Here is a 13,667-nt window from a genome sequence, read left to right as displayed (position 1 = left end):
CACCTCAGCTTCCCAAGGCACGGGATTACAGGCTGAGCCACCGATCCCGGCTTATCTCCCACTTTTTAAAGGAGAAAAGTAAAACTCCCTTTTTACCTCATAAGACTATTTTGGAGATAACACGGAATCACATATACAAAAGTTTTTTGAAAACCATGAGGTGCTGAACAAAGGCTCAGTTAGGTAGAATAAAGCATTCTAATACAGCAACTGCTCTAATTCAAATAATGCATTTTATTTAAGTTGAATTATCTAATAAATTAAAGCCAAAAGAATATTTTTGCTTGAATGCTCCAATCAGTGCCTTAATTCTGCATTTCATTTAGTACACAGGGACTCCAATCTCATATATAGTTCTATTTGTTTAGGGTGATAATTTGTGGAATTATTTAAATATAATTTATTTTAAAAACAAAAGCTGATGAACAAATAAGCACATTTGTTATCCCAGTAAGTTTTTAACTATACACTAAATTTTGGATTGTTCTTTTTTTCTTAGCCTGGAAATTTAACTTGACTAAGGTAGCTGAATAAAGACTTACTCTGCTTTTTGTTTTTGGTTTTTAGACTGCTGGAGAATCTTGGTGCCCATCTTAAATAGCTGATCTCCTTCATCTGTGAAATTTTTCTTTGCTTGCTTTTTTACTGTACATGGACAAAGAAAAAAAAGTGTTACTTCTATGTTTTACATGTCTAAAATAATGTACTGATGTAATGTGCTCATGTATGAGTTTAAATTTTGCTCTAATTATTTTAACCTCTACATTTCTTTTTTTTTTGAAATTTTACAAAATTTATTTTCTAATTACATTAAGTAATTAAGTAGCAACCATACATGTTTCCCTTCTTTAAAAATGTTGAACAACATAAATAAAAGTCTTTGATGACATACATCTAATCTTAGTGTTTTCCAAAAGAGGCACAGCAAACTGATAACACTGGTTTCATCTTTGGTTCATCTTTCAGATCTTTCTCTACATATTTACATATATATGTATAAAACCCCTACATTTCAAAAAGATTTGTTCATATTATTCCTTAGCTCCGGGATATTGGTAATTCGGAAGATAGAAGCTGCCTTAAAATGTGTCTTCTTTCTGTCTTTTGTGAAAGGTTCTGGAGAGTAAAGAAAGATGTTTCTGATGGTATAAGGAATGCTCCCAGTCTACAAAAGGGATACAAGGTTCTGCAAGCAAAAGGCAGGGCTTGCTTGATACACCCTAAGTGCAGGATCTTAGGCACCTGGCTCTGGGTCCTGGTTGCCAATAACTCCCTTGTCTGAGCCTGGTGCAAAAACCTCAGAGTCACAAGATTCCAAGAGAACACGAGGACATGAGCAACAGGCACCTCAAAGATGACCAGTGTGCACCTAGGAGGGGAGGAAGGTATCTCCGTAAAAATTTTGCTCTGCCTAAGACTTCATCTCCTCCCCAGAACTTTTCTAAGACCATGGGGAAAGCACAGAGAGATAATATCATTAATAACTTGCCTTGTAGCATAGGGACTCCAAATCAATTTGATAGAATTCAAGGAAAATAAAGAAATAAAATTGGCTAAACTCAGTAATCCCACCACTTTGGGAGGCTGAGGTGAGTGGATTGCCTGAGCCTGAGGGTTTGAGAGCAGCCCAGGCAACTTGGCAAGACCTGTCTCTACAATAAATCTAAAAATTAGCCGAGAGTGGTAGTGCATGCCTGTAGTTCCAGCTACTTGGAAGGCTGAGGTGGAAGGATTGCAGGAGCCCAGCAGGTTGACACTGGTGGTGGCCATGAGTGTGCCACTGCACTCCAACCTGGAAGATGGAGTGAAACTTCACCTCAATAAAAAAAAAGAAAAGAAAAGAAAGAAAAAAGAAAGAAAATTTTACCTGTAGCAACATTTCCCAAACATTTATATAACACTTCAGGATTTTCAAAACCTTATCACTAGTTTATAGATGGAGAAAGCTGGTTGTAGGAAGAGTCAGACTTAAAGATCCATACATGCATGTACACACAGACACACACACACACACACACACACACAGCTTTCCACAACATCACAGTGCCTCTTAAAGTCCATTACAACAATTAGTGAAGTCTCCCATTAGGAGACCCACACCTAAAGGAAAGGCATTTTTGATCTGCTGCCTCATTAACAAGACCACAAAAGAATAAGTGGGTCTTGCTTTTCTTCTTCTGACAAGCTATCAGAGTTGCTTACTTTTTAAAAAAATTTTAAAAAACTTTTAAAAATTAATTTTAAATTTAAGAAAGTATTAACTTGAAAGTCCATTTAAAATTATTTTGAATGCTTCAAGTTATCCAACTAATTTAGTAACACCAGACACTTTTAGCATCTAATTTCTGTGCTGAATATGTTATCTATACTCATGATTAAGGGAGGAAAATAATGGGAAAAAATCCTGCTAATCTATGTGTGGAATATTAATAGGTCCTATTAACATGCTTTTAAAGAGTGAAAATAAATTTTGAAAGGTTGGTGCTGCAGGTGTGTACACATGAGAAATAATTCACCATTAAAAATTTCTACCCATGGATTTTACTTTTATTTGTAATTATTTTTTGGCTTCCCAAATTTATTGAAATACAAATTTTCTTTACTCTAAGAGAGCTAAATTATCAGTTAGAGTTATTTTGAAAATGTTTGATTTCTTTCTTATGGTTTAACAATTTCCAAATTTGGGGAAGGCACAGCCAAGACATGATCTGAGCAGATTGTGCTGGACTTAAGTGGAGGGCCTTCCTGAGTCTGGAATTGTCTTAATGGCCAACAGTGGATGCCTCTTGTGATGGAGGATCTAGGGGACAAGTTGAGAAATAAAAGAGGGAGATTCAAATGGGACAGAGCACTATTTAAGGTGACTGCAAGCATGGAAAATGTTCCAAGAGGAATTTATATTTCGGTGTTTTCCAGAGTCATAATTTATAGAAAGCTCTTGACAATTTCTGATTTCCTCATTCTTTTTTTTTTGAGTTGGGGTCTCACTCCGTCACCCAGGCTGAAGTGCAATGGCACACTCATGGCCACCCCAGCTTCGACCTGCTGGGTTCCTGTGATCCTTCTGCCTCACCCTTCCAAGTAGCCAGAACTACAGGCACATGCTACCACTCCTAGCTAATTTTTTATTTATTGTAGAGACGAGGTCTCGCCAAGTTGCCTGGGCTGGCCTCGAACCCACAGGCTCAGGCACGAATCCACTTGTCTCGGTCTCCCAAAGTGCTGGGATTACAGGCTGAGTCACCAAGCCTGGCCAATTTCCTCATTCTTAATAGCATTATTTCATATCTAACTTGAATGCCATTATGGGCTAAACTATGATTTCCCCAAATGTACATGTCAATGTCCTAATCCCCAATATAACTTTATTTGGAAATAAGTTAAAATGCAGCCATTAGAGTGGGGCCCTAATCCACTATGACACATGTCCTTATTAGAAGAGGAAGAGACAGCAGGCAGGCATGTGCACAGAGAAAAGACCATCAGAAGACTCAGTGAGTATGTGGCTATGTACAGGCCAAGGAGAGAGGTCTGAGAATAAAACCAATACTGCCAGCACCCTGATCTGGGACTTATAACTTCCAGGACAATGAGAATATAAATAATTTCTGTTGTTTAAGTCACTTGGTCTGTGATATTTTGTGATGACAGCTCCAGGAAACTAATACAGATTCTCTTGACTGCATGGAAAACAAACAGCCTCTTTTCCCTGTGGGAAGGGTTGTACCTGAATTCAGCTTCCCATTAGATCAGTCTTCTGATGGTCTTTTCTCTGTGCACATGCCTGCCTGCTGTCTCTTCCTTTTCTAATAAGGACATAAGTCATAGTGGATTAGGGCCCCACCTTAATGGCCTCATTTTAACTTATTTCCAAATAAGGTTATATTGGGGATTAGGACATTGACATGTACATTTTGGTCTTTTCTCTGTGCACATGCCTGCCTGCTGTCTCTTCCTCTTCTAATAAGGACAGTTTCCAATTAGATCTATGTGCAAGAGGGGCTATAATATCCTGTAGACCCCCAAGGTCACCAGGTGCTGGACATTGGACTTCCCCAAGTAGCTGGATGCCCAAGTAGTCCACCTTTGACAAGGCCTCCTTCTCATGCTTACACTCTAAGTAGCAGGTAGATATTCCAGGTGTCCAGCAATCCCTGGATCTCGCTCACCTCTCTGTGGGATGACAGGAGACCTAGGGATCTATACCTTCTCTTGCTGACCATTCAATTGTAAATTTCCCTAACCAAGTCTATTCCTTAATCCATACCACTTGTCTTTGTGGAATTCATGAAGAATCCTCTTGTTTAATAATGATTAGAAGCAAACCTCTAGAGCAAAAATGACCCACATGCTTGTTTCAAACGAGAAAGAGGAGACCTGGGAACAACTTGTACTGTGTCCTTCATTCATTCACTTGTTCATTCAGTTGGTGTATATTGAATACCTACCATGTTTAAGACATGGTGGTAGATATCATGACTAGCAAGATGGTCGAGAGACTGTCTCAGTCTGGCAGTAGAGACAGACTTGTTTACATAAAATTACAGGGCTCTGTAGTAGGGACTGTATAATAAGGCATTGGGGGAGCACAAGAAGATACTCTACAAACAATAGAAACCTGATTGGATTAATGTAAATAAAAGGAACTTATTGGGAGACTGTTGAATGCTCATGGAGTCAATGGGGAGAATGGGAACAAAGGCATTTTGAAAGGCAGAGAGGCAGATGCTGCTAATAGGATAAACTGGAATTCAATTCTTCTAGAATCTTTCCCTCTCTGCTCCAGGCGCCATGGAGAATAAGTCTGATGGGTCTACATGGGGATGACAGGATTTCTCATTATATTCCTGTCAGAATGTATAAATTGGGGAAGACCTAAATCCCCAATTTCCCTGGGGAATCAGAAAAACAAAAGAGGAAAGAAAATGTGGGTAGTGAGAAAGGTAAAAGGGTTGCTGAGGAGCCCCAAACAACAAATGCCCATCGCAAGCACCTTCCCCTGGCTGAGTGAAATGAAGAAATCTACTAGATAAGGTGACATTTTAGATCGCTCCTCAAAGGTAGGAGTTTGTCAGCTCAAGAAGGTGAAACTGGCGTTCCATTTGGAGGAATCTATGCATGCAAATGAACCATGGATATGAAACGATGTCTTGAATGCAGAGAGAGCTTGAGTGACATGGATGGGCATGTGGTGCAGGTCAGCTGTAGAAGCCATGGCAATAGGAGTGGATAGAGGCATGGAGAGAGAGTGGAGGAGGAACTAGAAGCCATTGGGAAGGTGAAGGTGATTTGGTAGGTGAAAGAGAAAGAGCAGAATGGCAGGTAAGCAGTTCTGATCAGAGACAATTATTTTAGAGTTCAAAATCATATTGGTGAAATAGCTCTGCATGTAGCTGTGAAGGGACTGAGGGATGTGGAGACAAAGATGATTGGACCTAAGAAGGTCTGGGCGCCGGGCTTGGTGGCTCAGCCTGTAATCCCGCGCTTTGGGAGGCCGAGGTGAGTGGATTGCCTGAGTCCGAGGGTTCGAGACCCGCCTGGGCAACTTGGCGAGACCTCATCTCTACAATAAATAAAAAAATTAGCCGGGCGTGGTAGCGCGCGCCTGTAGGTCCAGCTACTTGGAAGGCTGAGGCGGAAAGATCGCCAGAGTCCAGCAGGCCGAGGCTGCGGTGGCCGGGAGCGGCCACTGCACTCCAGTCTGGGCGACAGAGTGAGACTCCAACTCAAAAAAAAAAAAACAAAAAGAAGGTCTGGGAAATATGGCAAGATCTTCAATATGGTTACTTAATCCGTGGAGTGGCTGGTGGTGTCCTGCAGCCACCAATTAACTGATGTAGAGGTATAACAGTCCAGCTCTCTAGCCTACAGGAAGGAAGCAACTTGAGGCAATCTGCTCTGCAGAGCTTAAACTTCTCCTGAAATCCTGTCTTTGCTCAGCTCCTTCCCTTGCCCTGTCCTGCATTCTTCACTCCCATATATGTTTCACTACAAAATCTAGAATCTTAAAACTTAGACTTACAAATAAATTCCATCTAAATGATCCCGAAAAAAACCAATACATTCATTATTTTGAATTTCAAATTATATTTACATCATGAATCATATAAAAGATCATAGAGGGCTAAAGGAATAAACAATTGAGGTAGATGACTATTTTTTAAATCTGACTAAAAATCAAGTACTTTCACTATTCAAGTGATACAAAGAGATAAAAGTGGGAAATTCCTTTTCCCTGCAGAAAATCTTGCTTACCAGGCACTCATCCATTTTTTTTCTAATTTCAATTGTACTTAATATAAACCAAATTCAGCCATAGATTTTCTGAATGTTGCATCAGAATGGTTCTTCATATTTACCCTATGTGTGCCAGGAAGACATAATCCTAGATAAGGAGGAAGAATAATGATCCATTGCTAAAAATAATATTTTATCCAAGAATGACTCAGCAAAGAGTTTAGTCACATAAAGATGTGGTCAACTCAAATACAGTTGAATAAAAGCACAAATATTTACAATAATCAATTCATTCACACTGTCTCCAGATCATTGCTGTCAAACATGAATACCTCCAGTGGTATTGCTGGTAAATGGTAGACAAATTGTATGATAAGTAGAAAAACATTCTGTCTTCAAAAGATCAACTAAGCAAAGCTTGAAACAACAGGGATTCTGTTATCATTTTAAATGTAATTATTTATTAGTATAAATTTGTTACAAAGATTTATTTTCCTTTCTAAAACTTGTAATTTAGCAGAAAGAAATGTGGTTTATGAAACAAGTGAAGAATCAAAAGCAATACATGCTATAACAGGAGCTGACACTTATAAAGCAATTAGGTACCAAGCAGTTTTCAGTGCTTGTACTTAATTTTATCACTGACTGTAAGAGGAAGGGGTTATTATAATTCCCATTTTACTGATTAGGTGATGTAGACATAGAGTGGTTAAGTAATCTGCCCAAGGTCATACAGTTGGTACCTAGTAGATGACAATTCAAATCTAGGTAGTTTTACCCAAGTCTGTGCTCACTCTGCTTCTCAAAGCTACAAACATGCAGAATCATGTGACAGATAAAACACAAACAGATAAACACAAAGCTAATATCCATGAAAAATTAGAAAAACAGGTCCATAGATACATTTTTTTTGTTTTTAAATAAAGTTAGTGTGATTTGTTATAAGTATTTTAGCAATGAGTTGTTTATTTAGAGTAATACTTCATTTATCTGACATCATTGAGAAATATTTCCTAGAAATCCCTTTTTCCCATTAGGTGAATCATATTCCTTTTTATTTTGACCATTTTTGAATGGAACTATGACTAAAAAGTATACCATATTCCTCCAGCTTCCTCAGCAGAATCTAATGAGCATGATTTAACCTGGTATTGATGATTCAGAATATTGTTGTGCACACCTGACAACACTTAGTCTAGTTGGTTTGGATGTGATTATGTAAGAAGACAGTGTCTGTGAAAGGCCTTGACAATGGAAAGTCCTTCAGAGATGAGTGGGAGTAGAGGGAAAGATGATGATGTACTGTACTCCTAGTCCTCTGGGGGACAAGAGTGCCTGCTGAGTGTGGCTGGATTGATATCTAGATGCACTTGCTATTATAGTATGTTGCACCTTGGGTTACTGCTTTGCAAAAGGTATAAAAGATATTTTAAGTGGTAGACAGACAAATTGTAAATTTTTGATAGTTAATATATTTATTTTAGAGTCCAAGTGGCCAAAACAATTCTAAGCAAAAAAAAAAAAAGATAATTGCAGAGACATCACATTGCCTGACTTCAAATTACACTATAAGGCTACAGCTACTAAAACAGCATGGTACTGGTACAAGAATAGACAGACAGATCCATGGAACAGAATAGGGAACCCAGAAATAAAACCACATACCTACAATCAACTGATTTTTGACAAAGTCAACAAAAATAAACAATGGGAAAAGGACACTCTGTTCAATTAGCAGTGCTGGGAGAATTGGCTAGCCATATGCAGGAGGATGAAACTGGACCCTCATCTCTCACTATATAAAAAAAAATTAACTCAAGATGGATTAAAGACTTAAATGTAAGATCTGAAACTATAAACATCCTAGGAGAAAACCTAGAAAATACTCTCCTGAACAATGACTTAGGCAAAGAATTTATGATTAAGAACCTCAAAAGCAATTACAACAAAAACTAAAATAGACAATTAGTTAAACTAAAAATCTTCTACACAGCAAAATAAATAATCAATAGAAATTTTGTATATGGCAAGTGAACAGAAAACTTGCAGAATGGGAGAAATGATTTGCAAATTATGCCTCCAACAAAAAGCTAATATCCAGAATATATAAGGAACTCAAACAACTCAACACACATACACACACACACACACATGCACACACCCACACACACACACACACACACACACACGCACATACACAAAAGTTGGCAAGGGCCATGAATAGACACTTCTCAAAAGAAGACACACAAGTGGACAATAGACATATAAAAAATTATCACTATCACTAATCATCAGATAAATGCAAATTAAAACCACAATAATAGATCACCCTACACCAGTCAGAATGACTATTATTAGAAAGTCAAAAGACAAAAGATGTTAGTGTGGTGTGGAAAAAAGGGAATGCTCATCCACAGTTGGTTTAACAGAGGTTAAACTAGTTCAACCTCTATGGAAAATAGTATGGAGATTTCTCAAAAAACTAAAAATCGAATTACTATTTGACCTAGCGATCCCACTACTCAGGATCTACTCCCCCCAAATAAATCAATATATAAAAAATACACCTGTACTCATATGTTCATTGTACCACTATTCACAAAAGAAAAATTATGAAACCAACCTATGTGCCTACCAACAATTGACTGGATAAAGAAAATGTGGTATATATACATCATGGAGTACTATGCAGTCATAAAAAAGGAATAAGATCATATTCTTTGCAGCAAAATGGATGGAGCTGGAGATTATCATCCTAAGTGAACTGACTCAAACAGAAAACCAAACACCGCATGTTCTCACATGTGGGAGCTAAAAGTCCATAAAGATGGAAATAATAGACACTTGGAACACCAGTAAAGGGGAAGGTAGAGATGGGGACTAGGGTTCAGAAATTACCTTTTGGGTACACTGCTCACTGTCTGGGGAATGGGCCACCTGGGACCCAATCCCCACCACTACACAATATATCCAGGTAACAAACCACATGTGTACCCCCGAATCTAAAATTAAAATGGAAAATATATATTTACATTAATGTATATTAATATATAGCTTCTTTTTCTGTCTAATTATATTAATGTCAATGTATTTATTTTTTTAAAAAACAAAAAATATTTCAAATATGTCCCCTAAATCCAGAAAATAAACCTCACCATAATCCTCCCCACTCACACACAGAATTTAACCGATGGTACTATTTTGCCTTGTTTGTTTGTTTATTTTTTATTTTAAAGAGGTGGGGTACAATTCAGGATTAGGTATACAAATGGTCATTGTACAGGTAAAGTTTGGGCCTCACTTTGGTGCCCATGTCACCTGGTTTGAGATCAGGTATGCTTACTGATGAAGTGTGTTCCCCCGCCCTGCTCCCTCTGCTGGCAGTTTCCCACTACTGCCAATCCCTTTCTTATAGTATTATGATAATTTTTCAGGGTCTGCTTAAGAGTGAGAACATGTGGTACTCAGTTCTTTGTTTCTGTGATAGATCACTGAGTATTACAGGTTCTAAATCCATCCAAGTTGCTGTGAAGTTCATAATTTTGTCCTTTATGGCTGTGTAACATTCCATTGTGTATATGTACCACATTTAAAAAATCCAGTCCACTTTCAATGAGCAGCTTGGTTGGTTCCATGGTTTTGCTATTGTGAATAGTGCTGCAATAAACATGTGCATGCAGGTATCTTTTTTGTAGAATGATTTGAGTTACTCTGGGTATATTCCCAGAAGGCGGATTGCTGGGTATATGGAAGGTGGAATTTTAGATCTTTTAGGAATCTCCAAACTGTTTTCCACAGAGGTTGTACTAGTTTATACTCCCACCAACAGTGTAGAAGTGTTCCCTTTTCCCTGAATCCTCTCCAGCATCTGTTGTTTTTTGAGTTATGATGATGGCCAATCTGAGCGGAGTTAGGTGGTATCTCTGTGTGGTTTTAATTTGCATTTCTTTCATGATTAGTGAGGTTGAACATTTTTTCATGTATTTGTTGGCTGCTTGTATGTCTTCATTTGAGAAGTTGCCTTGTTTGCTTTAAGTATCTCTCCAAGGAAACAGCATGTTACCAACACACCCAAAGCCTCCTTCCCATATCCCTTTCCCTTGCTCCCTCTTCAGAAGTAACTATTATCCTCAAATTGGTATGTAGCTCTTTTATTACATGTACATATCTTCTAATAACAAATATTATTCCTAAACTGTATATAAATGGCATTAACTCGTATATACTTCGGCAACTTGCTTTTTCATTTTTGAGACTTACCCATCTTGATATAAGTAGGCCTCATTTATTCATTTTAGCCGGTGTCAATTGTCTGATCAAAATTCTTTATATGAATAATTCAGTGTATTTATTCATTTCTTCATTATTTGTCCTACCCTTTCCACGGCATTAGGTTTTTCCACTTTTATGCTACCAAAATCAATTCTGCAAAGAAAATCCTTACACATACTTTGTTAAACACGTGTGAGAAGCTCTTTAGGATATACAGTTGTCCCTTGGTAGGAACACACCTGTATAACCAAAATCCATGTATAGTCAAATCCTGCAGTTGGCCTTGTGTAATCTACATATCTGAACAGTTTGCCTGCCTTGTATACGGATTTCACATTCTGCAAATACGTCCACATTTGGTTGAAAAAAATCCGCATGTAAGTGGACCCATGCAGTTCAAACCTGTGTTGTTCAAGGGCCAAAAGTACTTCTAAAAGTACATGTACCCAGTGTCAGATATATGTATCTTAAAGTTTACTAGATATTACCAAGTTGCTCTTCAAGGGGATTGTACCAAACAACTTTCTCATCAGTCGTGTATAAGGGACCCTATTTCCTTACATTCTTGATCACTCATAGGGCTTTCTGATCTATTAGTTTTGCCAATCTGTGTGAAATGACATATTGTTACATCAGATTCGCACTTCTGCAATTATTAGTGAAGTTAAGTATATTTGTTAGTCTTTGGTTGTTTTTCTCTTTGAAGAATTGCCTATTCAGATCCTTTGTTCAGTTTTCTGCTTGGTTTGCCTATTGATGGACAGATGTTCTTTCTATAACCAAATACTGATTCTTTGTTAAAAATATTTGTTGCAAAACCTTTCTTCATATGTAGCTTTTAAAAAAATTTTGTGATAAAATATCTATTGAAATTTTAATTTTATGGTAGTAAAATTTACAAATTTTTGCCATTGATTTTATTTTTGCTTTTTTCTAAGAAATCTTTTCTTATGCCAACATCATAATTATTGATAAAATTATTAAAGTTTTAATATTCACATTTAGGTCTTTAATACACCTGGAATTTACTTTCCTATATGGGGTGAGGATGGAGTTTGATTTTAATCTTCCAAATGAGAATCAACTGCCTGAGTACAATTTGTTTATCCTTTCCTCACTAATTTGTAATGTCACCTTTGTCATATTCCAAATTCACTATTTATGTGGGACTTATTTTTAGACTTTTTTCTATTTGTGAACCTATGTGTCAATATCATACACTTATACTAATATCATTTTATATTAAGAATCTAAGCCGGGCTCGGTGGCTCAGCCTGTAATCTCTCGCCTTTGGGAGGCTGAGGTGAGTGGATTGCCTGAGCCCGCAGGTTTGAGACCCGCCTGGGCAGCGAGACCTCATCTCTACAATAAATCAAAAAATCAGCCGGGCGTGGTAGCACATGCCTGTAATTCCAGCTACTTGGAAGGCTGAGGCAGAAGGATCGCCAGAGTCCAGCAGGTCGAGGCTGCGGTGGCCGGGAGCGGCCACTGCACTCCAGTCTGGGCGACAGAGTGAGACTCCAACTCAAAAAAAAAAGAATCTAGTAGTATAAATTCTACTTATTCTACTTCAAAAGTATCTTATCTATCATTAGAGATATTTTCACATATATCTTTATAATCAGTTTTTCAAATTCATGAAAAACCCTTTGGGCATTTTTTAAACTGAAATGATATCCTAGAATTTTGAGTCTTCCCATTCATAAACATAATAACTCATTTATTCATCTTTGTATGTTATTCAGTTAAGTTTTATGCTTTTCCTCTTCTTAGGCATCTTATATACCTTGTTAGATTTATTCCTAGATATTTTATGGATTTTATTGCTATTTTTAAAAATTTTATATGTATCTAATACACATAATGCTATTAATTTTTATATACTAATTTGCATATCCAGCAACTTTGCTAAACTCATTAATTTTAACGGTTTAATATATTTTTCCTGAATGTTTTAACATAGACTATATCATTAGGGAATAAAGACAGTTTTGTCCATTTGTATATCTGACCCTGAATTGTACCTATATTTTAAAAATAAAAAAAAAAACCTAAGGACAGTTTTGTTTTTTCCTTTCTAATGTTTATTTCATTTTAAAATATATTGCCATGGCTGGGACCTCCAAGATAATGTTACATTAATGTATTGAGTGAGAATGTCCTCATGTTTTCCTTCACCTTAAAGATAATTCTTTTTATTATTTTAATATTACTTACTTTGCTGTAGTTCTCTGGTAGATATTCTTATTGGGTTAAGGAAGTTACTTTTTAATTCCTGCTTTTCTAGGAATTTTGAAATCATGAATGAATGATGAATTTCCTCAAATGCATTCTTTTCATCTATTGAGATGATCATATGGTGTTTCTCTTTTACTTTGTTAAAATGGTGAATTACATTAGCAAATTTAAAAATTCCAGTCCATACTTACATTCATGGTATAAGCCCCAGCTGGTGATGACATATTACTCTTTTTTTCATTGCTAAATCCATATTTGGTAATGTTTTATTTATATATTTTTATATCTACATTTACATATGAGATTCACCTACAATTTTTCTATCTAGTACTGGTTATATCCAGTTGGCATATCATGATTATATACTCATGAAGTAATTTGGCAAGAGTTCCCTATTATTCTATTCTTTGGAATAATTTACATATACCAGAGTTCTATTTTTTAGGTCTTGATTATTAAAAAAAAAATCTAGGATTAGTGTTTTGTTTGATTAAAAGTAATCATTCCAATTACCGACTCCTTTTCTTTGACTAATAATAAGTCTATGTTGGCATTGTATCTTTTATTCAATACATTTTGATAAACTATATTTTTCTAGAAAATTTTTCATTTTCATCTCTTTTCAGATTTATTAGAATAAACTTGTTTACATTTTTCTCTCATGATCCTTAAAACTCTAATGACTTTTAGTATTTCTAATAATTTAAATAATCTCTACTGTGTTTGTACTTAAAACCTTTTTTTCCATTCACCCACATTTGTTTGTTTTTCCCAATGTCCCCTTTCACTGCCTGCACATCTCTAAGAGACTCTCAGCTTTATTCATAGCTCTTCTTTCCGGCTCCCTTCTCAACAGTCCTAAGGTCTTTTTTCCTTTTCCAATCTGAGATTTAAAAAACCAGGCTCGCCGGGTTCGGTGG

At 36.7% G+C, this 13,667-nt stretch overlaps 1 protein-coding gene across 1 annotated transcript in view; it reads right to left on the bottom strand.

Annotated features, from left to right (window-relative positions):
* Positions 1 to 13,667, bottom strand: part of SEL1L2 (SEL1L2 ERAD E3 ligase adaptor subunit) — a 138,959-nt gene that overhangs the window by 66,280 nt on the left and 59,012 nt on the right. Inside the window, exon 4 of the mRNA XM_008057119.1 lies at positions 543 to 645. Coding sequence (XP_008055310.1) covers positions 543 to 645 — 103 coding nt within the window. The remainder of the gene's footprint in view (positions 1 to 542; positions 646 to 13,667) is intronic.

The sequence above is a fragment of the Carlito syrichta genome, unplaced genomic scaffold (assembly GCF_000164805.1).
Source record: "Carlito syrichta isolate Samal-C Ts95f unplaced genomic scaffold, Tarsius_syrichta-2.0.1 Scaffold302767, whole genome shotgun sequence".
In the NCBI taxonomy this organism is placed as follows: Eukaryota; Metazoa; Chordata; class Mammalia; order Primates; family Tarsiidae; genus Carlito; species Carlito syrichta.
Note: the sequence above shows the minus strand (reverse complement) of the source record. Positions and strands in the feature narration are given on the sequence as shown.